Source organism: Perca fluviatilis, chromosome 12 (genome assembly GCF_010015445.1).
Source record: "Perca fluviatilis chromosome 12, GENO_Pfluv_1.0, whole genome shotgun sequence".
In the NCBI taxonomy this organism is placed as follows: Eukaryota; Metazoa; Chordata; class Actinopteri; order Perciformes; family Percidae; genus Perca; species Perca fluviatilis.
The window spans coordinates 5995813-6022304 of NC_053123.1; the positions used below are offsets into that span (position 1 = coordinate 5995813).

Genomic DNA, 26492 nt, shown 5'->3' on the forward strand with positions numbered 1-26492 from the left:
TCCCACCCTTACTCAAGTACTGTCCTTAAGTACAAATTTAAGGAACTTGTAGCCTACTTTACTTGTCTTTTCTTTTAATGCCACTTTCTACTTCTACTCCGCTACATTTCAGAGAGAAATATTCTACTTTTTACTCCACTGCATTAATCTGACAGCTTTAATTACTAGTTACTTTACAAGTTAAGATTTTTACACATAAAATACATGCAGTTTATAAAATCTGATGTTTTATCATAAATAAAACTACCCAACAACATAACAGCCTACAAGTCCAGCTGAGATGATTGGACCATTAAACAGTTTCTAAAATGTTTACTTTTAATACTTTAAGTACATTTTCCTGATGATACTTACATACTTTGACTTAAGTAACATTTTCAATGGAGGACTTTAACTTATATTAGTATTTTCGGTGTGGCGTTGGGTATTTGTACTGAAGTGAATGATCTGAATACTTCTTTCACCGCTGTTCCTACCTGACAAAACATTTTCCATGACTTTCAATAAGAGACACTGTCTAAACAGCACACATGTTGCTTTTCACAGCCACAGAGCGTATACCACACCTTCTATGCTGTGTACTCTGTTTGCTCCGTCACTTACACCGTTATGCCTTCAATCTAGGAAAATGGAAATGTTTTCTTATGACCATTTCTCAGCATTCCTCCGCTCACGAATGCATTATGATTATATTGTGTGTACACGTTGCTTAGCAACTCCAAATGAGTGGGCAATAGCTGAACAATGTCGGAACGTTTAATTCTACACTTACAGCGGAACGACCTGATAGTTCAGTGCTGATAGATATTGTAACTGGGCTCCTGAATGATCCATCTTTCAAAGAGTCATTTAGTCGAGACAAATGGAATACCAAAGAAAGGTGGTCACATTTTCCACAGTCAGTCATTTCCCTCAGCCATGGCTATAATTCATAGGAGAGAAGTGTAAAAGGAGGCCTATATTTGGGAGGATTCCGATATTCAGCACTAATTAAGAGACTGACAAGGTTGTAGAAAGAAATATCTCTGAAGGATTTTTACTAAAGTAGGGGGATTAGTCCAGGAAAGGGTTTCTTTTGCTTGTTTTTTTCACAAGATTATAAAACCTTGTGAACAGGCGGCCTTTCTCCCTTTTCACTAGGCCCTGTTCCCGTCATTAACAGTGTTTCGGCGTTATCCCTAATTTCAGTAACATTTTTCAGTTTATTCAATGAATTAGCATTTGATCAGCTACTCACCAGCTCAGTCAAGGAGAGTGCATACAGGTTTGCCAGATCAGGTCCTCTCAGCAGGGAGGAGCTGTATATATATATGGTAGTCTCAGCAGTAACTGATCTATGTAAGTCTAATGGTATTTTTCAGATCCAGACTATTAATGTTGTTCTTTCAGTGTACCTCACAGGTGGTATGTTCCATTTAAGTGAGGCTGAGATGTTAAAGTGCCTCAAGTAGAAGAAGAGGAAGGAGTTGGTAACTTGCTGTGAGGTTGCCTTTTTTATATTATTTTGCCCCAGTTTTAATGTAGTTTCATTGTAATTCCGAGTTTCATTATGTGCCCTTTGTTTGAGTTTATATTTTGTTAACTAGTGCAATTCCCGTTCAAAACGTGCCTGTTTGCAACAGGGCGATTTCTGTTTTCTTTTTTTAAAAATCTTTTTTTGTGTGTGGAATTTTAGGCATTTATTTGACAGGACAGCTTAGACATGAAAGGGGAGAGAGAGGGGGAATGACATGCAGCAAAGGGCCGCAGGTCGGAATTGAATCCGTGGCCGCTGCGGCGAGGACTGAGCCTCTGTACATGGGGCGCACGCTCTACCAGCTGAGCTACCCAGGCGCCACAGGGCGATATCTTGGCCTTTTGTATATGTCTTGGCCTCCTGTATTGCTGCTTGCAGCTTTCTCCAGAACTATTGTACCCCAAAAGGGCCTCAAAACATCTATTATGCAACTCAACCATATCCTACTGACTTCAGAGAAAAACATTGTGCTGCTGCATTTACCAGACAGAGACATGTTACTACGTTGCAGATTCAGATTTACAGTGGGGAGAACAAGTATTTGATACACTGCCGATTTTGCAGGTTTTCCTACTTACAAAAGATGTAGAGGTCTGGAATTTTTATCATAGGTACTCTTCAACTGTGAGTGACGGAATCTAAAACAAAAATCCAGAAAATCACATTGTATGATTTTTTTTATTTTTTTTTATTGCATGACATAAGTATTTGATCACCTACCAACCAGTAACAATTCCGGCTCTCACAAACCTGTTAGTTTTTCTTTAAGAAGCCCTCCTGTTCTCCACTCATTACCTGTATTAAATGCACCTGTTTGAACTGGTTACCTGTATAAAAGACACCTTTCCACACACTCAATCAAACAGACTCCAACCTCTCCACAATGGCCAAGACCAGAGAGCTGTGTAAGGACATCAGGGATAAAATTGTAGACCTGCACAAGGCTGCACAAGGCTACAGGGAAACAGGCAAGCAGCTTGGTGAGAAGGCAACAACTGTTGGCGCAATTATTAGAAAATGGAAGAAGTTCAAGATGACGGTCAATCTCCCTCGGTCCGGTGCACCATGCAAGATCTCACCTCGTGGGGCATCAATGATCATGAGGAAGGAGAGGGATCAGCCCAGAACTACACGGCAGGACCTGGTCAATGACCTGAAGAGAGCTTGGACCACAGTCAGAAAACCATTAGTAACACACTACGCCGTCAGGGATTAAAATCCTGCAGCACACGCAAGGTCCCCCTGCTCAAGCCAGCACATGTCCAGGCCCGTCTGAAGTTTGCCAATGACCATCTGGATGATCCAGAGGAGGAATGGGAGAAGGTCATGTGGTCTGATGAGAGAAAAATAGAGCTTTTTGGTCTAAACTCCACTCGCCGTGTTTGGAGGAAGAAGGATGAGTACAACCCCAAGAACACCATCCCAACCGTGAAGCATGGAGGTGGAAACATCATTCTTTGGGGACGCTTTTCTGCAAAGGGGACAGGACGACTGCACCGTATTGAGGGGAGGATGGATGGGGCCATGTATCGCGAGATCTTGGCCAACAACCTCCTTCCCTCAGTAAGAGCATTGAAGATGGGTCGTGGCTGGGTCTTCCAGCATGACAACGACCCGAAACACACAGCCAGGGCAACTAAGGAGTGGCTCCGTAAGAAGCATCTCAAGGTCCTGGAGTGGCCTAGCCAGTCTCCAGACCTGAACCCAATAGAAAATCTTTGGAGGGAGCTGAAAGTCCGTATTGCCCAGCGACAGCCCCGAAACCTGAAGGATCTGGAGAAGGTCTGTGGGCCAAAATCCCTGCTGCAGTGTGCGCAAACATGGTCAAGAACTACAGGAAACGTATGATCTCTGTAATTGCAAACAAAGGTTTCTGTACCAAATATTAAGTTCTGCTTTCCTGATGTATCAAATACTTATGTCATGCAATAAAATGCTAATTAACTACTTAAAAATCATACATGTGATTTTCTGGATTTTTGTTTTAGATTCCGTCACTAACAGTTGAAGAGTACCTATGATAAAAATTACAGACTTCTACATGCTTTGTAAGGGGGAAAACCTGCAAAATCGGCAGTGTATCAAATACTTGTTCTCCCCACTATACTCCCAACACACGCACAGAGGTTTCTCACTTTTACATATAGATACAAAGATAAATCGCTAAATGCTACAGTTTTGGTTTATCAAAAACTCTAGCCCACGTTGTCCTGAAAGAAAACTTATTGTGCATAACATGGTTGAGGCTATACAAGCATCATTACACAAAGAGACCAGGAAACACAAATATTGGACAAAATGTCTTAGACCCGATAGCGTAATTAGGGTTAGGATTAGTATAAACTAAAGGTTGAGGCAGGCATCCAGTAATGGATGTAATTCAATAAAGTTTCCCAAAATGCAAGTAAAACAGCTGTATTTTCACATCTGAGTATGTGAATCTCTAAATCAGGGGTTCTCAGACTTTTTTCAATAATGTATCCCCTTTGAATTGCGTTTTCAAGCCAAGTACCCCGTAACCAGCGTAAAAACATTTTTACATCTATATGAAGAGGAACAATACAGTGTCGGCAGTGATAGATTTACTAAACAACAACCTTGTAACTGAAAAACCTTTAAATGCTACATTTCAAATGTTCGCAATCCATCACTTAATTCATTCATTATTATAGCATAATTATTTTAGGACTTATGCATGACATATTTTTAAATGAGCATTTTGCAAAAAGTTCACGTAACCCTACTCTAAAGTAGCCCCAGGGGTACGCGTACCCCCATTTGAGAAACACTGCTCTAGATGGTATTGGAAGTGCTGAGCATGGATGGGATCATCCAGGTTTCTGTGTGTTTCCACAGACATGAGTCTCAGGTGAAACCGAAACTGGAAACTGCCTCAGGTTGTACATGTTTGTGTGTGTGTGTGTGTGTGTGTGTGTGTGTGTGTGTGTGTGTGTGTGTGTGTGTTTGTTTCTGGTAGCCTTGCAAAACAGCCTGGCAAATGTAGTAGGTAGAATGTAACTAAGTACATTTACTCAGGTACTGTACTTGAGTACAAATGTCAGGTACTTGTAGCCTACTTAACTCAAGTCTTTCCTTTTCATGCCACGTTCTACTTCTACTCCACTCCATATCAGAGGAATTAAAATTAAGAGACATTTGCAAACAAACGCTTGTAGTTTATAAAATCTGATGTTTTATTATAAATGAAACTAGCCAACAATATAACGGCCTACAAGTCCAGCTGAAATGATTGGACCATTAAACACACAACTGTTTGGATCGTTTCCAGTTTCTAAAATGTGAAGATTTTTCTGCATTGAGTACTTTTAGCAATAACACTCTAAGTACATTTTCAATGCAGGACTTTGACTTACAACAGTAAGTATTTTTACAGTGTGGTATTAGTGCTTTTATTTAAGTAAAGGATATGAATACTTAAAGACTAAAAGTAGCAATGAAGTAGCTTCAGCTAATGTTTGGAACGTACAGTACAGGCCAAAAGTTTGGACACACCTTCTCATTCAATGTGTTTCTTTATTTTCATGACTATTTACATTGTAGATTCTCACTGAAGGCATCAAAACTATGAATGAACACATATGGAATTATGTACTTAACAAAAAAGTGTGAAATAACTGAAAACATGTCTTATATTTTAGATTCTTCAAAGTAGCCACCCTTTGCTTTTTTTGATAACTCTGCAAACCCTTGGTGTTCTCTCAATGAGCTTCATGAGGTAGTCACCTGAAATGGTGTGCTTTGTCAGGGTTAATTAGTGGAATTTTTTCCCTTATTAATAAAAAATGAAAGGGTGGCTACTTTGAAGAATCTAAAATATAAGACATGTTTTCAGTTATTTCACACTTTTTTGTTAAGTACATAATTCCATATGTGTTCATTCATAGTTTTGTTGCCTTCAGTGAGAATCTACAATGTAAATAGTCATGAAAATAAAAAGGAAACGCATTGAATGAGAAGGTGTGTCCAAACTTTTGGCCTGTACTGTATGTTTGCACAGAACAAGTACTGCTTTTAGAGTGTAGTCGCAGTAGGAAGGAATCAACCCATGACTAATTACATTTTCATATAGCAGGAGAGTATCGTATTACGGCAGACTTGAAAACAATCTAACAAAAAGCTCTGTTAATTCTTCTTCCACAACTGCATCTTACATTAGCATAAACATGAACATGAACATGAACACTCATCTTAGTGCATGCACTCTGCTTTTCTATGCATGACCTTGTAACAGAGTTTTTTTTACAAGGTATTTCCCCACCTGTTGCTCAGTGCATGGACCAGCAGAATGTTGTCCTCCCCCTGATCTTTAACCCTCACCCTTCTAACCTTGTATAGGAGCAAGAGCTACCACCAAACATAAACATTAACTATATCTGTGAGATACCACCATGCAGGCTTGTTGACATTAAGGCCTCTTAGTGTCTCTGGGGGCACTTTATGTGGAACATGTCTTCCGGTAGCATGGGAACAGCCAGGCTCAGTCTGGGAAAGGAAGCACCCTGTCCATTGCTGTTACACAATCCAATTAGCTCGGAGTTGCACTGATAACAACACTGGACCAGTTCAGAAAGGGGCTTTTTGTGACCACTTGTGCATCTGTTAGTTGGCTGGCAAACCATTTGGATTATCCTCAGCACAGGTTCTAATATATAAAGGATTATACAAGGGATCCACAAGGAAGCAATACTGCTTTAAAAAGCTGGGGTATGTGCTTACAGGGCATTTTTTCTTTGCTTATCAGTGCGGGCTTTTTAAGATTTTTAACCTGTTTTATACAATTGCTACATTTTTTGATAACTGATACTTTTGATTTTTTTTAAGGTAAAGCATATGGAAGAGATTCAATCCATGTAATGAATACATTTTTATCAGTCTTTCATTTTCCATATGGACCTAGAACTAACTTGCAAATTTAAATATTCAAAGTATTTACAGTGTATTTGTTCCATACAAGCGCTTAGATAACATGTGTACTATGTACTTATTAAAAAAAGAAAAGAAAATCTTCCTCTCACTGCATTCCCTGGTAACATCTGTTTCCAGTGTCTGCCTCCCACGAGATAAATTCATTTATTTTGTGGGAATGTCCAGGAAGCAGATGGCCACCATGTCGGTTTCATAGAGCTTTTTTTCTGTTAAGAATGTGTAGCTGCACTTTTGAACATGTTCAAAATCCAACAACAAAAAAAATTATTATTGTTTTGGAAATGTAAGGGTAGAGTTTTAAATGTGATAAGCAGTGGCAGGTCCAGCTTGTTGATTTTGTGATTTGGCTATGCATTTAATCAAAATACTGTCTCATCACTGTGGGAGAGAAAGCGGAGAAAATGGATTTTCCAGTTTTGGAAAGTTTGCCTGTGTGCCTGGACATGACAGATATCCTAATGTGAGACAGCAAACATTCTGAAAATTACTTTTTGTTGTTTGTACAGAGGAGGCAGAGAACTCACTCCGACTCATGCAAATGCGTCCATTTATCTTATCTTCATTATGTATGCATGTAAAAACGTAAAAAAAAAAAAAAAACTTCACATGCATTATTGTTGTAAAAGCTGGTCTTCAATGACACAATTTATGTGAATGCCACCATTGTTCTTTTAATAGATGGTGTTGACTGCATACTTGTTGGCACTTATCTTCATCTGGACAGGTAAGCCAGAATTTCAATATAGCCAGGTACTGGTACTGGCAGTCATTATACATCCAAAAAGATAAATCATCATGTGGGTTTGAAGTCTAAATGATCATTATCATCATTAAGCTCTAAAACAAGAAGCGCTGTCATAGTGATTTAAAGGTTAGAAAACGTACACTTGGGATGCACTATCCAAATAAAAGTTGACAAAGTATGTTGGCTGGGTCTGTTTTAAGTTTGACTTGATCAGGTTCAAATCAAATAGCTGTTATTTTCTGTTGCAATATTCGGACAGAAAGAACGGAAGAATACACAACAACATAAATTGTGAGTTGAGCTGTAGCTTATAAAATCATAAACCGTCAAAGAATAACGGACGTAGCAGCGGTGACGTAACACACTGGTTTGTGGACTGCTGTTTTGAAGCCTCGAGTTTGGCCGGCGCCATCTTGTTTTGCAATGGCCCTGCGCTAAGCTAAACGCTAAAGAGGGAAAGTTGACGATTTTCAACCCTTCTGAAGCAAATCAGCCGGTGGAGATTTATGGGTGGGTAAACACGGACCTCCGGGTAGGCTACTGATGCCATTTATCTGCATGCACAGCAGAACAGAAAATCGGCAAACTTTTCCTTAAGTTACCAGCTAAGCCACAGCTAGCTAGCTAGCTAGCTTGGATGGCAGAACGCTGGACAAGAAATTTTTAGGCGACCAAAACGTTCCAATTAACTTTGATGAAGTGAAAACAGAGGGTCAAAGTGTACCCAAAAACAAGCTCATGGCTATTTTATGTACACAGTGCCATGGTTAGCATTGCTAAGCCTCTGTCCTGATTGACAGGTCGGCGTGGAGCCCCGCCCCTAAAGTATCCCCTGCTTTATCGTCAATTTTAAAATAAATAGGACCATAGTTTATAAAATGAACATCATGCTGGATTGAAAAATGTACAGGTTTAAGGCCCTTCCGCATTGGCTTCCCTTGTGAACACAGAGAGCAGGAGGGGACAGGACGGAGGTTTAACCAGCTGTCTCGGCAGAGTACCAGGCTGTGATCATAGACAGTATATAAACCGGACCAACAGACCCCGTGTCTCTGGACGGAGATCAGTGAAGGATATTAGAAGCACTTTTCCGGTGAGCGCTGAGCGTTACTGCGCAGCCTCCAACTGAGAGAGATGACGTAGATGTGACGTGAGCAACCTGTCTGAAAGTGTGAAGTCTTCTGGTAGCTGTGCCAAGAGAAATCTCAATCATTCCCAATCTTACAGAGACGGAGAGTGTAGGTATATGTAAGGAGATAACATGGGCACAGGCTAATTATTGCTAACTAAAATGTCAGTTAACATTAGTAATTAAACTTCAACAGCTAATGTAAGTTGAAACTGCCTGCGAGCTTATCCTGTACTATACGGTAATTCCTCTACTATGATACAGTAAGTCGCATGGTTATGACCCAATCGTTAGCCTATTTTAATAAAAACGTCTGCTACGGAGCCATAATGTGAGGTACAAGGTAATGGTAAATTGTCGTGTTTCTTTAGAAATAAACAATGGACAAATAGAGTCTTTAAACGGTTCCGTGACACGCAGGAAGAACGGGACGGTTGGGTTTAGGAAAGGGTCGTGGGTGGGCGTACGGTTCTGTGACACGCGGGAGGAAAGAAAAAAGCCACTCTAAAAAGCGGCTCTAGCAAGCATGACAAGCGGGACGCAAACCGGGTCTCCTGGGTGAAAGTCCTGTGTGTGACCCATCCACCACCCTTACATACTACTCGCTAAATCCTATCTAACTGCGGCTCTCCCCAGTGCGTTAAACAAACACGCTGAAGGGCGCCTTTGTCGTCGCATCAGATGCTGACAGCCACTGTCCAAACGTCCTTATTTTACGAGTTCGTATGAGAACGGGCTGATTTTCCAGGTATTTCAGTGTGTACAAGTGTTTCTAAAACATGTGGCAACCACATTCTCACACTTTGCCTCTTAGTAATTCAATTCAATTCAATTCAATTTTATTTATAGTATCAAATCACATACTAGAGTTATCTCTAGTATAGATTATTGACAACCTAACAGACATTAAGCAACACTGTCTGGGTCTATGATGTTAGCTGTTTGTCCGGACTGTTACTCTCACTCATGCTGTCTTCTCCAGGAACGGCTGCGAAATTTGTTGTTCCACCATGTGACCGGGACATGTTTGATAGCGGTGTTGACAAGTGCCTGTCGGACTTCAACAGGAGCATGGAGACAAGTGGCTATCAGGACAGGTGCCCATGGCCTACTGGAAAACGGTACTTTTTATTTATAGTCTTTTTGTCATCATTCAACAAATGCAGGGTTCTTTCAAAGTCACATTGTCCCAGTTAATATTCAATTCTATATCAATAATTTAGGCTTAATGTTTTTGAACCAGGACCTCCGGTATTTGGATCAAGTAGCTCGTGAAAAATAAGCTACTGCTGTTATTGCAACATTTAAGCACAGACGGTTAAGAACCGGGACGCCCCAACTCAGAATAATTTCCTGTATCTGTGTCACGTCAGTTTCTCCACTGCCACGCCTCTTTAGGAGACTCTTTAGTGGCCGGTCCCGGAGTGTTTTGATTCCAATGGGAGTTGGGAAGTGAAGGTTTCTAAAAGATTATGACCAATTCTTTTACCCCATCGTCACCGAAGTAAATATTGGACCCATTTGTAACAGGCCACATATCTCCCGAACATTCTGACCATGAAATGGATTTTTTTCAGAAGCACAAATCCGGTTGTGCAAATGTTTGAGGCTTGTTTCTGTCTCAGGAACCAACTCTAGCCAAATCTGGCAACACGGATAACGATCTACTAACGTTTGCGAATGCCATAACAAAACAAATTTTCGTAATGCTAAATATATATATATATTTTTTAGCTCAAAATATTAATAAATTGTGCAAATATAACTTTTCATCCATCCACAACATGTTGACTACACTTTCAAACGAGGCCACGCCCATTTAAGAGACAGGAAGCATGTACCATACCGCCATATCATTTGGTGCAGCATGTAATGCTTTAAAGGTCCCATGACATGGTGCTCTTTGGATGCTTTTATATAGACCTTAGTGGTCCCCTAATACTGTATCTGAAGTCTCTTTTATATAGACCTTAGTGGTCCCCTAATACTGTATCTGAAGTCTCTTTTATATAGACCTTAGTGGTCCCCTAATACTGTATCTGAAGTCTCTTTTATATAGACCTTAGTGGTCCCCTAATACTGTATCTGAAGTCTCTTTTATATAGACCTTAGTGGTCCCCTAATACTGTATCTGAAGTCTCTTTTATATAGACCTTAGTGGTCCCCTAATACTGTATCTGAAGTCTCTTTTATATAGACCTTAGTGGTCCCCTAATACTGTATCTGAAGACTCTTTTATATAGACCTTAGTGGTCCCCTAATACTGTATCTGAAGTATCTTTTATATAGGCCTTAGTGGTCCCCTAATACTGTATCTGAAGTCTCTTTTATATAGACCTTAGTGTCCCCTAATACTGTATCTGAAGTCTCTTTTATATAGACCTTAGTGGTCCCCTAATACTGTATCTGAAGTCTCTTTTATATAGACCTTAGTGGTCCCCTAATACTGTATCTGAAGTCTCTTTTATATAGATCTTAGTGGTCCCCTAATACTGTATCTGAAGTCTCTTTTATATAGATCTTAGTGGTCCCCTAATACTGTATCTGAAGTCTCTTTCCCAAAATTCATCCTTGGTGCAGAATTACAGCCACTAGAGCCAGTCCCACAATGAGCTTTCCTTAGGATGTGCCATTTCTGTGTCTGTAGCTATTGAGGAGGAGAGAGGGGGCAAGGTGGAGGGTGGGGGTGTGGCCTTGACCAACTGCCACTTTGCTCGTTTGAAAGCCATGATGTCTCTCTCTCTCATGGGTGGGCCAAATTCTCTGGGCGGGCAAAGCAGAGAAAGAGGAGGTAACCTTGCTCCTTATGACCTCATAAGGAGAAGATTCCAGATCGGCCCATCTGAGCTTTCATTTTCTCAAAGGCAGAGCAGGATACCCAGGGCTCGGTTTACACCTATCACCATTTCTAGCCACTGGGGGACCATAGGCAGGCTGGGGGAACGCATATTAATGTTAAAAAAACTCATAAAGGGAAATTTTCATGCCATGGGACCTTTAAACTGCTAAAGGGCTTTGTGACGCCGGCTTTAGATCTTTGACTGAATTTAATATCAGTATCAGATCAGATTGGAGATACACAATATTAAAGGACTCAGATCAGGAGTGGGGGGCCAAAAATGTCTTTATCAGGAAATCCCTGCATTAATAATAAATTGTATGTAGTTGGCAAACACATGGTATTACAAATATGCACCGTGCCTATCTATGAGTCTGTGTTATGGTTGCTGTTTGAGCCTTGGCATGCACGTGTTGCAGAAAGCCATCCCTGAGCTTAACGTTGTAGAGCCCAGTGAGTGAAAACCAAAGGCTGGATAAAGTGCAACATTACGCACAGAGTGTGGCCTTTTCAATAAAACTTTATATGACATTTAGTCATGGGAAAGGCAGATACTTTCCTGTTTCCTGAATACATTTGGTGCTGGTCAAAGTTTAAGCTTACTTGCTCAACTTTTAATGAAAACATGCTAGACTGTTGCTCCTGGGCTCATATTTCCAGACAGCAGTTGTTTGTGGAGACTTTTGCTTTAATTATGGCTGTAGTAATCCATATTTTACTGTTAACATGCTTTGAGGCTAAGCTCCTGTACAGCTCAAAGGGTGCGTTAGGGTGGAGTGTCCGTCATCACAAGGAGCCCAGCTTGTTGATCAGGCTTCCAGCTGTCAGGCTCAATTGAATCTCGGTGGATGTTTTCCACACGAGAATCTTGAAGTCACAACCACTCATGCGATTTATGCTGCTTTGGTGAGGCTACGGTTGCTTCTCCACCCAGAGGACATCAAGTTAACAGTGAAATGTAAGCGGCCTGTAAACACCAGTGGTTGATTTCTCCATTAATAAAAAGCTTGGAAGGGTAGATGTTTTTGGCTCGATTTGCTTTATCTTAAAATACTTAGTTTGAATATTGAAGTTGCCGCTTTAAAGGACCATGCCAATCTTTGCCGATTAACTCCAAAATATATAGGTACATTAGTGACCACTTTAAAAACATCAGGGTTCCCACACATTTTCATGGAGAACATTTCTAAACTTTTCCATTACTTTTCAAGGACCCATAATAAAAATGTCCATGACCGGTTGCAACATATAACACATGAAATATCAAATGTATACTTGCCCGGCATTATTCAAACCTATCAGATTCAAACATTATGACAGCTAGCTGGCATACATGAAGGGAGAGATGGAGCGCGGGAAGGAAATTAAGAAACATATGTGCAAGAAAACAAAACTGTCCCACATCGAAGCCCTAGAGCTACTTCACAGCTGCAGACAATAATACCAGGAAGGTTATCCATGCAATATTATTTTAACAATTAATTTCATTAAACATAGTCTATATCCACGACGTTCCACTTCCGGGATTGCTCCGCTGCAGCCAGAAATTATGCCGGATGTCCCTCCTTTCGGCCAGATGTCCGTTACCTTCCTCTACCTTTATGTTGTAATTCTAACCTCCGGTGGATTTGTGAGGACTATGGTTAACTGCTCCTCAGATCTCTGCAGGGTAAATCCAGACAGCTAGCTAGACTATCTGTCCTATCTGAGTTATCTAAAACAACTTTTGAACGTACACATGGAATGCTGTTTGGACTAGCCAGACCCTCCTCCGCAGCGCTGTGGAGGAAGGTCTGGCAAAGCGAGACTACATTAAACACAACACAATTCCATGATTTTTCCAGGTTTTCCAAGACCGTGGGGACCCTGTTCCATTCATTTCCATATGAAATGAAAGTGAATCCAGACTTGAAAAAATGTTAGAGTTCAGTAGTACAACGCAATGAAGATGCATTCATTGTATTTTTGTCCAATTTAAGTTACTGTTGCATGGCAATGCTGTTAGTAAGTGTCTACCAATGTGAGATGTTTGTATTGCTTCACCATGCAACTGTACCGTAATAATTGAAATCTAAATGCAGTAATGATGTCCACTGTACACTTGAATTTGCAAGATCCATTTTTTAGACAATAGACTACTTTCAATTCTCAAAACGTCAGATGTTAAGTAGTGAAATCCTCCAGACAGCTGGAACTAGTGATGGCCAAATGAAGCTTCGTGAAGCATTTTCTTTATTTTCTGAGCCCACTAGATGGCGCTCTTGGTTTTGAGAGAAAGGCCTAAGGCATTGCAATTCAGTGTATTCTCAACCCTTTGTTGAACAGAGAGCGCCATCTAGTGGGCTCAGAAAATAAAGAAAATGCTTCACAAAGATTTAATTTGGCCATCACCAGCTGGAACCATTTTGAGCCTTGAGATCTTAACTATGTGCTCTGCCTTGCTCTCTTCCTCTGCAGCATCTACAACCAACTCAAGAGTTGCGTGGATAATTCGGCAAATGGGTCTCGGTGTCGGGGTCACGGATTTCTGGTAGACACGGTCTTCTTGGAGGTTCATGAGATGTACTTTAAGCTGTGTGGACACGTGGACGACCCCCTGCTCACCACTCTGATTATGTTAATAGCGCCCGTTATCATTGCCACCCTCTTCCTGCCAATTCTCTGTGTTAATCTCACCACCTGGAAGATAGAGATGCCCAGCACTATGGGGCTCTGATGTGCTGAGCTGACATTATTCATATTCTATTATTCTCATAATTGGACAAGTTCACCCTAGGGCTCCTTTGCACCATGACCTCGAGCCAAACACACCCAGAAGCTTTTTCACCTAAGATTGAACATTAGGGGGTTGCGATTAAGAGTAGCGTTAGCCGCTGAATAACTTAAGCGGGGCTAATGGACCACGTTTGTATCTCTTAAATGACCCCACTAATAATGCCCGAAATGATACCAAAGGTCTACACTAGTATATATAGGTTATGCACTCATAAAACGATGGATTGGAAAGTTTGTAAGAACACCAGAAGTTTATGTAAATAACACTTGCCTGCTGGCTTCTGCTCTCTGCTGTTGTTGCTGCTGTGAGACGAGTGCTTAGGGCCGTCTACAAATTACAACACCGAAATATATTTTTTAATTTAACTTATTTTTTAAAGTAAGTGCTGTAATATAACTAGCAGGAAACAAGTAATAATTGAGGTAAGTTTGGAGACATTACCTTATTTAATCATTGAATTAATAAATATTTTTGTTGTAACTCTTTTCGGTGTAGTAATTTATAGACGGCCCTAAGCACTCGTCTAACTGCAGGTAGCAGCAGCAGCAACAGAGAGCTGAAGAGAGCAGGCAAGTGTTCATAAACTTCTGGTGTACTTACAAACTTTCCAATCCATCATGTTATGAGTGCATAACCTATATATACTAGTGTAGACGTTTGGTATCATTTCGGGCTGTTGTGGGGTCATTTAAGAGATACAAACGGGGTCCATTAGCCGCGCTTCGCGCTACTCTAGCTGACTAGCTATTCTCTAAGCTAACGCCCAATGTAAACCAAGCTTCTGGGGTGGTTTTGGGTTTCGGGTCTCGAGGTCACGAAAGGACCCAAGGGGTGAATTACTCCGAACCATCACTTTAAATAAAGTTATAAAAATAAATGAACGATCCACTAAAAAAATAGGAAAACAATCTGTGATATGTAACATTATTCCAGCCGTTATCTTATGAAAAAACAGTAAATATAATAATGAAAAGAGCAATACTATTTCAAAAATGTTGAATCTCAAATGTTCAAATCTCATTTCGATTTGGAAATGATGAATCATTCAGCCCTAATAATAATTAATAATAAAATAATTCTGACAGCGGGTCATGCTAATTTGCACTCGGCACCTGTGGTGCAGAGAGATCGGGAAATGTCGACTCTCGCAAAACATATATATCACGGGAGCTCTTAAAATACACCTTGATTTAACGAAAATGAGTTAGGAAACATTAGCCGATCCATAGGGCTAATTTCTGTTTATGTCTGTTGACGTTTGGATGGACAAGCGTTTGAAAGGATATAAAACCAAAGGCTCAAGCTGTTCGTCCCGTTAGAATCTTCACAAAATCTCTAAAACGGAGCCGCCGAGTGCAAAGTTGGCCTGACCCATACTCAGAACAGCCAATTTGAAAAAGGTACTGCTATTTCCCTTCAAGTAATAGACATGTAAAACCCCCAAAAATCTGTTACATGTAACACAAAATTGAAATCTGGAATATTATTATCGAAGTGTACAATTATAGGCAATATTTGGCTCTGGCTCTGTCCACAGATAACACAATTTGCCTACCAGCACTGGTCACTTATACACATGTTGTGTCTCTTTTTCTTTTATTTATACAAAAACCAAAGTGTAAAAACAACAATTCACTGTTAATTGCTATGAATGACAAATCATTTTCATCCTAAAACATTAGATTACATGAAATCAAATGTGCACCACCCGACTGGCTGATATTCCTTCCAAAGCAACTGTCAAGCCATAGATTGTTTTCTCCCATATATTTGTACATTCTGTAGGCAGAAATCTACGCTCAACTGTCTAAATACTTGGTAACACTTTACTTGAAGGTATCTACATAAGGGTGACATGACACTGTCATGAACACATGACACAGTCATGACCCTAACCCTAACCCATGAACCCTAACCCTAACTCTAACTTTTCATGACAAAAACCGAATGACACTTACTAAAAGAAGCGTTATAAACATTTATGACTTGTTTATAATGTTTATGACACGTTCATGACAGTGTCATGTCACTCTTATGTAGATACCTTCAAGTAAAGTGTAACCAAATACTTGGATGTGTGAACTTTCTTAAACATTATTATGTCCCACCTGTCTGGCACTCTGTTTTACTGATACTTGTATGATCTGTATTGTATGATCTGTGATTGTCATTTTCTTTTAAAGATGACAACAACAAAAAAAACAATGATTCCATTTGTATTTGAAACACACAATAAATATTTATTTGAGACAAAAAAATAATGTTTTACAGTTGTTTGAAAACCTCTTTACAACATTAATAAGATGGACCTGCTATTCAAGTAGCCACACGTCCCTATGTGTCGGTCTATTTTACGAATGCAAATCCTAATTTTGTCATCAGATCGGTATACATCAAAGGATAGTTGACGGCTGTGTGTCATTCAAACAACGCTAAGCTCCATTAGGCAATGCTTTCAATTTCGGCTTTGAGTCAGAATGACTCCATGCCTGTACACTGATGCTAATACACGGCCAGAGAGGACGTAAACAAGAGTCGAGCGCATAGCAATCCAATGGACCAGCCATGTTGCTCCCTTTTCGGCTGGATGTGTAACTAGTTACTGTGAGCACGTTGTTGTGGGAGAATGACATGATGTTCAGACAAGACGTGGTTTCATAATTCTGGTTCCGCTGAGTTCTGAGAACAGGATGTGCGTAGGTCCATAAAGTCGCTTCCTGTGTTAGTGGTTAAAAAAAAAACACGCTTAAACGCAGGGTTGGTATTGTTAAAAAGCTAAAAAAGATTCGAAAGTAGCATCTCCTCGGGGCTCCGTCTAAGGGCTGCTGCACGCTGGCTGCGTGGCGTGTCCGTTTATATTTCGGCTCCCGTGTTAACAGGTTAGAGTTTACACACTGCCTGCGTGACACGCGCGTCTCAGGCGCGGCTCAGGCGCCGAAAAACGCGTGCCTGCTAGAAATAGAACCGACGCCTATTTTTCACGCGACACACAAGCGTGTTGGAAGCGTTTCCAGGCAAAATAGAATAGGAAAAGATGTTTATATGTCGTTTAGACACAAATACATATTAATAAATGACATGTTGATGTTTGAAAGTCTCGAGGTTTTTACATAAATGCAGATATAAATGTAATTTAAAGAAATAATAATAAATAATAATTGATTTTCAAATATTGTACCTGTCAATACAGAACCAAATATTCTGTAGCCGACGTTGTCTTTGCTGTAATCAGATCAGTATATATTTATGTTTAACATGGTATTTCATTTTATCAATGGGAAACATCCATGTGTCCAGACAAGGCTAGCAGCAGCAGCGCCGCGTCAGACACGTTTCTGGTGTGTAAAGACGTAGAAAACGCCACGCAGCCGCCACGCAACAGAAACGCCACGCTCACGCCACGCAGGCAGTGTGCAGGAGCCCTAACCCCTACCCCTGCAGACGTTTTACTCGCCACTTTTTCAGATTTGATCTTTTTATAGCAGGGCGGGCGGTTGCGAATAACCGCGGCAGCAGCAACCTTTGCTGAGTCTTCCCGTCCATTCTGCAGCAGGCTTGCAGGAACTCTGGCAGCGGAGACGTGCAGGGGGCTCAGGCTCGTACACGCGAGGGGTAGAGTACGCTCAGTGGGGCGAGGAGGCATTTCATTGGTTCTTTCCAAGCGGACCGCGAGGCAGTGATTGGTGGGCGTTTTTACAGGATCAGCAGCGACAGATGACGGATCTTTTTCGCTCCTTTTTCAGAACCCAGAAGTTATTTATTGCTGTCGGGGTGTAAAGACCATTTCAAACAATATATTAAAACGTGTATAGTTACCAGCTTTAACAGAGCTTTGAGATAAATACTGAAGTTGTTTGGACATCATGGCTTTAAATGAGCGCCGCGGTTGTAATATTCGTAGGTGTTCCCGAATGGACATACCTGCCACAACACTGAAATAAAACCAGTTTTATGTTAAAGAGAGCCTTTCACTGAATAAAAAAAAATAAAATAAAAAAAATAGTATCCACAAAGGATAAGGATTTCATTTACAACCTACAAGATCGACAAAATGTGACAATAGAGAGAAAAATTAGGAAACTAATGCTGCCAAGGAACTAATCCTTTGGTATGCAGTGCAATTAAAGAAAAACGAAAGGCATCCAAAAGGGACTATCCACAATAATTCAGTGTTCTTATTTCAGCGTGAACAGCATTCCTTCTAATGGTGGATCTAATGTCACATATATCAGATTTATAGTTAAATAATGGTCGAACCTAACACACTATTCCATATGCTAGAACTCCCAAGATCGCCAGACGTCTTTCCTCAAACCAATGAGGTTGAATTAAAAGAGGTTCAAAAATAACAGAGCCAAGTCTTAGATTTGGGTGGGTGGTCTGCCCTGCTACCATGGTGGTATAAGGCGACCAAATGTGGTCAACTCAGAACATTGACATGGCAGAACTTTTTGAGGGTCAAAAAAAAAAAAAAAACTATTTTTCTTTTCATTTTGCGCGTTTCAACATCTAGGGCCCAGACGGGACAGAGTGGCAGCACCACGCCTTTTATTATCTTAAATAATACCCACAATTCCACTTTTTCTCTTGTGTAAACACCGAGAGGATGTTTTGCTAAGTGTACGCTGGCTGGCTCTGTCTTGGCTACGGTCTACGCAGCTCCACACATACTCAGACACACCAGTTCTTGCAATAACAAGAGCACGTGGATGTGTTGAGCAGTCTAGCAGACTTGTATTGTCAGACAACACTGACCCTTTTCACTCTTTCACCACTGTGGGTCAACCAGCACACGCTCGCCAGACTACAGTAGTTCCACTGGATTCAGGTGGCAGGTGCCAACCGCAAAAAGGTATTGGTCAAAAGTCACGTCAGATGCCAATGAGCTAATTTAGTATGTGTTAGGACCAAACGTACGCCCGCACAACACATTCTCACTCCCATCGCGTCAAAAGGGACGCTTGGTCACGTGCCTTAGGCGATAGTTACGGACGCAAAAATTCTCGTCTCTTGGGTAACAGTCCTGTGTCGTTTGACTCATCCACCACCCCGACCTACGTCCTTCCACGGATTTTCGGTCTTTTATAGTAGTCGCTACCGCCGTCACTATTAATACTACGTCATCTTACAGCGCCGCGGTGGAGCTGCTGCTCTGCCCGGTGCGTCCCATACAGACGCTAAAGGGTGATTTTTGCGTCGGTATCTGACGCTGAGAGCCACTGACCGAGCGTCAGTATTTATCGAGTTGGGAATAAGAACGGGTTGGCCCGCACAGTCATTGTAATCTTATTTAAAAAGACGTTTTGGTTCCCATCTTGAGCTTCATCAGTTCAAAATGTTTTTGACCAGATGATCACATTGGTGTCCATCTAATCTTTTGCTTCTCATAGCGTTGCACCTGTCGGGCAGAAATCAAACACTATGAATGAACACATAAGGAATTATGTACTTAACAAAAAAAGAAAACATGTCTTATATTTTAGATTCTTCAAAGTAGCCATCCTTTGCTTTTTTTGATAACTCTGCAAACCCTTGGTGTTCTCTCAATGAGCTTCATGAGGTAGTCACCTGAAATGGTTTTACCTTCACAGGTGTGCTTTGTCAGGGTTAATTGGTGGAATTTTTTTCCCTTATTAATAAAAAATCAAAGGGTGGCTACTTTGAAGAATCTAAAATATAAGACATGTTTTCAGTTATTTCACACTTTATTGTTAAGTACATAATTCCATATGTGTTCATTCATAGTTTTGATGCCTTCAGTGAGAATCTACAATGTAAATATTCATGAAAATAAAAAGGAAACGCATTGAATGAGGTGTGTCCAAGGTGTGGCCTGTACTGTATGTATATATATATATATATATGAGTCTAGCTAGAGCCCTGATCGTTAACATCTAACATAATCCTTCTTGTTTTTTGTTTCTTTGTTGTTTTTCTGCTCAACTGTCACATACAGTTCTTCGCTCAACAGCTTTGTCGCTAATGGACCTCCATAAATTGGAATCATAACTTGCTAAATCTGACAAGCAAAATCGTGTGGCTGAAAAACACAGGCAAACATTTACATTCAACAACGTCAGGAACACCGTGGAGCCACGTAACATGGAGTATAATGGAGATCACCTATATCGGTGTGTTTGCTCCGTTTACCTTTCCAGTCTTTGTAAAGCCTGACACATAAACACATGGTTGAAAAGGTTATCCTCTTCACTCGAGCTCCTGTTCTCCATTTGACAGTGAAACACAAAAGCCTGGACTGTAAGCCATACATTTTTACATTGCATGTGTTGGATTGCCTTGACCGCTTTATGTACACACAAGAGACAACAAACTAAAGGCTTGGAAGTGATATTTACAGATCCAAGGTCAGTTTCCCCTGAGACAGAATTCTTGCATGGCTCATAATAGGTAGGACACGGTTATGTAAAACGACTCTTTTCTGTGGTTAGCATACAAAAACTATACCACACTCGGGACACCTAAAGTTTTTTTTGGCAACACTTTACTTGAAGGTATCTACATAAGAGTGACATGACGCTGTCATGAACACATGAACCCTAACTGTAACTGTAACTCTAACCCTAACTTGTCATGATAAAAACCGAATGGCACTTAATGAGAGAAGCGTTATGTCATAAACGTTTATGACTTGTTTATAATGTTTATGACACGTTCATGACAGTGTCATGTCACGATTATGTAGCTACCTTCAAGTAAACTGTAACCGTTTTTTTTTTTTTTTAAATGTACTTTTGGGATTGTCATAATCTGTGCTTCACTTTTTAGCACTTTTTAGTTTAATGTTGTTGATTGTATGCCTGCAGCAGTAATCATTATAATCAGGCGAACACAAGAAAACATTATGGTTTTTTTCTTCTTTTTTTGTTATATTTAATAGTTATTTACATAAACCTCTTCAGCTTTGTCTTTACTGATTCCACCTTAAATGTCTTTATCCATCGCAGCAGATACAGTGTAGAGGTGAACACGCAGGACAATGACTCTGCATACTATTTACTCTGAAATTGTCATTTTTACACACTAAATACTGAATTTGGGAATAGTGACAGTGTGCAGAAACCTTTTTCTTCTATCTTCTAACATCCAAAGAATGCTCCAAAATGCAGTATTTGGAGAGGAAAGTGTGTCAGAGTGGAGTCTAACTCACTGGCCTTTTCCTAAAATCACATCAATGACTTCCTCTTCTTCTTAAATAAGAGCACATCTGTGCACAACTTGTTACTGAATGATTAAGTCACTTATGAAATGTGTCATTTCTATGTACAGTAGTTCAAACGACTGGTGTTTGTGTGTGGCAGAAGTAAGGTTTCTGTTTACCGCAGTCATGACTCAGTGGCCATTAAAATCCTACAGTGGGCTCGCAATATAGGTGAAAACTAAATCTCTGGGTATTTAAAAAAAAAATAAAAAAAAAAACTCTGAACACAGATGGTACATTGTAATTGCAAGCTCGCAGTCTTACTGTACAATACATCATTCATACATCCTGCCAACACTCAACTGTTCCCCAGCGTTTTCAGTGCTTGTGTGTTTGCTTAGTTTCTATGCTGTTCCACGCAAGTGTGTTATATTATTCACGACATGAAAAATGCACCACACCATGGAAATATCGCAGAGAAGGTGAAAGAACGGATGAATGATGTCTGAATGTGTCAATTTATACAATGTTCCTTTTTAGTTTAAACTAACTCTTACAGCACTTTGAGCCTTTCAGAGTCGAAACATCGCTGATAATCTGGCATGGCATTAAGTCCAAAGGTCACAAAATAAATAGATATACAACACAGTAGAAAAATAGGGTTGACACCATCTTAGCTATTTACTTATACATCCAAGGTGACAATAGTGGGGGTCAGTGGACTGGCATGTTGGCCATTAAACACCTAACAAAGTACAGTAACGGCCCTTTGAAGAGGCTTGCACAGTCTCTGCAGAGATTTTGGCTTCAAGGGGAGACTACATTTAGAGAGGAGGCTTTGTGCCAGGGAGCTCAGTTGGCAGCGGCAAAAGTGAACTTTTGCCCAGTCAAAGTGCTCATTACTAAAAGTTTGTACAGAAAGGAAAAGGACTACTTAACTCCTTGTTTGCACATCATTGCAACCTATAGGAAATGGCAATAGTTTAAAGGAAAAAAGGCAGCTAAACGACACAGACGGAGTGGAATTCTGGGCTTCGAGTTTTAGGGTCAATTCAAACGAACAATTATGAATTTTGATTAAAATCTGCTTCCTGAATTAAATTATATGAAAGCAAATTGACCCTATTTCCCGCTTCCAGGACAAAAATAAGTCTAAATAAATGATCCGGCCTGCTGTAGTCCTAGAGCTCACCATCATCATTGCACTTATGCCCAGAACCTGCAGACTAATTAAAGGGATAAATAGGATAAAAAGTTGGATAAAGTGTTCGTGTCAGTGTTGCTAGTTTTGTCCACTTCAGGTAGGGTGCTTAGAGTTATTTTCTGGCCTCAGGGAGGGTAACACATCACCACCACCACCACCACAGATAGGGGTGCTCTTTAAAAAAAAACTGGAATAAACTAAAGGTAAGGAGTGATCATCCAGCCATAGCTTTTGGTATATTTTACAACACCATTATGGTAGCTCCCTTTTGATGTGTCACCATTACCCAAAAACGCAGAGGTTTCCGAAGAGACTTGCTCTGATTGGTCAGAGCTGGAGGGCGGAGGAAGTCCTACTGGCTGGGTCCAATTTTAAGTTTATACAAGCATGTGGATCTCGTTGTACTCATCTCGTCCATCTTCATCAAAGTTGGGAGAATCCTCGTCGCAATCCAGCTGTGAAAGGACAAATGATCTTCAGTCATTTTTATTCAAGGCTTGCGCAAAGCTCAACTCAGGATGCTTTCACACCTAACCTGTTTGGTGCTGTTCAAACCAACTCTGGTGGTGCACCTTAACACTCAAAATGTATTCTAACACTTAACAAATGTACTTTAGATTTTGTATGTCTACATTTGTGTATGTCCTTTGGTTGTGGTTTTAATATAAGCTGTTACAGGTTTCTACCACCCCTTCACATGTATTTCTTCAATGTAATTTGTTTTTTATGTTCTGTGAAACAAATAAACTAAACTAAATCGTTAGCTGGTTCGAGAGCTGCCAATTAAAATCTGGTGCAGACTAAACCAGTGGTTCCCAAAGTGGGGTCTTTGAAGGGGTTCCAGGGGGTCCCAAGCAAAATAGGGGAACAATTATTTCCACTATGATTCCAACCATAAGTAACACAATGGCAGAATGTATGACTATTTTGGTCATAGGTTTAATACACTATCTGCAATTAAACATCTAAAAGCAAAACTCCTATCAGATGGGGGACCCTGGGGCAATAGCTTATCAAATGGGGGCCAGTGGTTTAATTTGTGTCAGTTTAGTGGTCCCTGACATGAAAAAGGTTGGGAACCATTGGTCTAAACTATCGCACTGAGACCATGTGAAAAGGTGGGTCTGCTTCCATGTGGATTTCCTGAGAATAGATGTAGATGCGCCTCGCTCCCCCGGCGCAGAGAGACTTCAGTCGGGATGACAGCTGACAACAGCCCTGGGACATATAGTTACCGTTAGCCCCCAGCCAGCTAGCAGCAAGCCACTATCATTAGCTACGGCAATCCAAAACCCGGCCAGGACTTAACTCCAGTGCTGGGTGCTAACGATGCTAACGGCAGTTTAATAAAGCTTCGGGAAACAGACCACATCAGACCCAGGCACCGGAGCCAGAACAGCGGGCATCCATAACGATAGCTACGTCTCCGTTAGCGCTACTGGTGTTTTTGTGCCGAAAATCTCCTCCCTGCCAAATTTGTCCCCCCTTCGCGTTTAGCTGTCTTTACAGTTAGCTAAATTAACCCGACAAAAGGTGGGTTAAGCACCAAAATGACTAGCTAGTTAAGATTACAGCAAAGTCAAGGGGGAGATAATTCCGGGCAGCTGGGAGATCTTCTGCTTCCGGCAACGGCCATCGAACATCCTTACAGTTCCGGAGATTCCCCCAGCAATCCCCACCCACACCCGTCTCTTAGCTTTCTTGAGTAACTAACCCCGTCCGCCCAGGTGTTGAAAACATCCAAAAGGTGACATTGACATGTGAAATATATTGTGATAGTGTGGGTTTAGCTGCTGGCTAATGTTAGCTTGCTGGCTCACTAGCTAACTGGTCAGCTACCAATACAAATCAAGAAAAACATAATTATGTTGGGGAAACTGACATGAATAAACGTTACTAAACTCCCATAATTCCTCCCAATGTCATCAAAAGTCCATTGTTTTGATTGAGAGATCCCTAGCGGCAGAAAGTTACATATTGTACGTTTAAAGCTGCTAATTCTGAAAGAAATGTTTGGACGTTTTGGGATATTCGCTCATTCGCTTTGTTGCAGAGAGACACAATGTCTGTTTGCCAAGAATAAAGCTACAGCTAGCAGCTGGCTAACTTAGCTTACCATACAAACTGAAAACAGGGAATCAGCTAGCCTGTCCAAAGGTAAAACAATTTACCTACCAGCACTGCTTAAGCTCACTAATAAAAATCTTGTATCTCATTTGTTTTATCCATATAAAAACCAAAGTGTAAAAACAACAATTTACCATTATATGGGGGTTAATTGCCATACTGTTTAAATTCTTTGTGCTAAGCTAAGTCAGCCCACTGCTGGCGGTAGCTTCATATTTAGCTACTATTTCGTTCCAGTAATAGAGCAAGCTCCAGCTCTTTATTTGTAAAAAGACAGTATAGACGGCATAACACAGGCGGCCCAGAACTAAAAGGCAACAATTTGTCTTTTTTGTCCTTTGGTCTGAAACGAGATAAAAAAAGGTGTGAAAGATGTGTCTGAACAGAACAAAGCAAAAAAATGAAAAAAATAAAAATAAAAATACAGAGTATAAACTGGTTCATATAAAGGTGACGTTTAGAGGGTTGAGGTCTAATTCTGGTCATTTTCAAGTTTTAACTTAATTTCAAGGTCCTCTGTCGTTTGATTTTACAGTGCCTCGGGTTCAGGAGACCTTTGGATGAACACAACACAAATGGTGGTCAAGTTAAGAACAAAGCTGTTTATACTAGCTCCTGAAAAAGTTGACATTTTGGAACTGGAAGGTTTTAATCTGACAGCGTTGACGTGTATGAGTTTAGGTGATCTAACCAAGAAAACATGAAGCCTGGCTTCAAAACGGACAGTGAATCTTTTTTTCTGGTTAGAAAGCAGAGCAAAAGGAAATATTTGCATGTCATCTGAAAAAAGATTTGGATGAGAACGCTGTCCATAATCACAGAGGAGAAAATAATTCGTAGTTCATTTGTAGGATTTCGTTAAGAGATGTTAGTGTAAGACAGATATCAAAACATGCCATCATCCATCTAGGATTACATTTGCTGTAGAATAAGTATCCTGAGGCTATGTGGGATCAGACTATGGTGGCAAAGACTCAAACATTCCTGGAGTGTCTCCGCTACCCAAACCTACCGCCTGGAGCTCACGTTCCTCGAAAATCCTGGAAAGGATGAGGCGGCGCAGCGGCACCGTCATGATGAGGACGAAGGGGAACGCCAGCGAGGCGTTGGTAGACTTCACTACCCACAGAGCCACGATGCACGCCAACTGGATGATGGTGAACATGTTCATACGCCATGTCTTCACCTGAAGCAACACACATGTGGTGGTTAATGGGTTGAAATTCAATAGGCCATAGAGCCCAGATACTCAGAGACACAATAAACACACTCAATCCCAAACTGTTCCCTCACATAAGGAAAATCTGACATGTTTTTGGCTCCATCTAGTGGGTAGTCCTGCGTCTAATGACGTGAGAGACTGAATTTTCTGTAAACCTTGTCCTGTCCTTTCCTGTGTTTTTCATGTACCACGAAACTTGATTGGATTGCTTAACCAAATGCATGGTAAAACACAAGTTATTAACAATAATGATACATGTGTATCGTGAGAAATCTCTGAAATAAAAAGATGCATGCACACAAGAGTGGCAGAGAAGCGTGCACTGAGATGAGTGTTCATGTGCCGTGAGAGTGATCTAATGAGATGGGTCCTATTTTTTTTCCCTTTGGTGTTGATTCTATATTCAATACTCAAAGCGAGATCGTGTGATATTGATACTTAAGTTTGTGATCTGTCTGCTCCGGTATGAACTCAAAAAGAAACCTGGGCCCTGTTTCTTTCTTTCCCTGTTCACTCCCCTCTTTAAGAGCTATTGTGTCATAATTTTATGGGACTGCGATTGTAATGTATTACATGCCAACATGTTGATTGCGCTAGTCTAGTTGTGGCTACTAACTTGTCAGCTGCCATTTCATGTCATCTTCCCATTTTACTCTGATGTTTAACGAGTACGTTAGTGCTTGGTTTTGTTCATTATAAAATTACAAATATTATTATATTTCCATTTATTATAGAGTTGGTCACCCTAAAGTGGAAGCATTGTGTGCTGTCTGCATGATAGTTTCCTAATGTACATACATCATCCCCACTCACAAGCTTAAAGAATAG

General features: G+C 40.6%; 2 protein-coding genes across 5 annotated transcripts in view; one reads left to right on the top strand and one right to left on the bottom strand.

Moving 5' to 3' along the window:
- The first annotated feature begins 6028 nt into the window (after positions 1–6028).
- LOC120569363 (receptor activity-modifying protein 1-like) lies at positions 6029–13930 on the top strand. The gene is made up of 4 exons (XM_039817235.1): positions 6029–6241; positions 7142–7187; positions 9320–9458; positions 13634–13930. Exons 2-4 carry the CDS (start codon positions 7142–7144, stop codon positions 13890–13892), a joined length of 444 nt encoding a protein of 147 aa, XP_039673169.1. The 5' UTR covers positions 6029–6241; the 3' UTR covers positions 13893–13930.
- A 6730-nt stretch (positions 13931–20660) lies between these two features.
- Positions 20661–26492, bottom strand: part of slc4a3 (solute carrier family 4 member 3) — a 95888-nt gene continuing 90056 nt past the window's right edge. For all 4 annotated transcript variants that reach the window (XM_039818628.1, XM_039818629.1, XM_039818630.1 and 1 more), the window contains 2 exons: positions 25455–25628; positions 20661–22770 (listed from right to left, as the gene is read on the bottom strand). In XM_039818628.1, the coding sequence (XP_039674562.1) occupies positions 22693–22770; positions 25455–25628 (252 nt within the window). In that variant the 3' untranslated portion in view covers positions 20661–22692. The remainder of the gene's footprint in view (positions 22771–25454; positions 25629–26492) is intronic.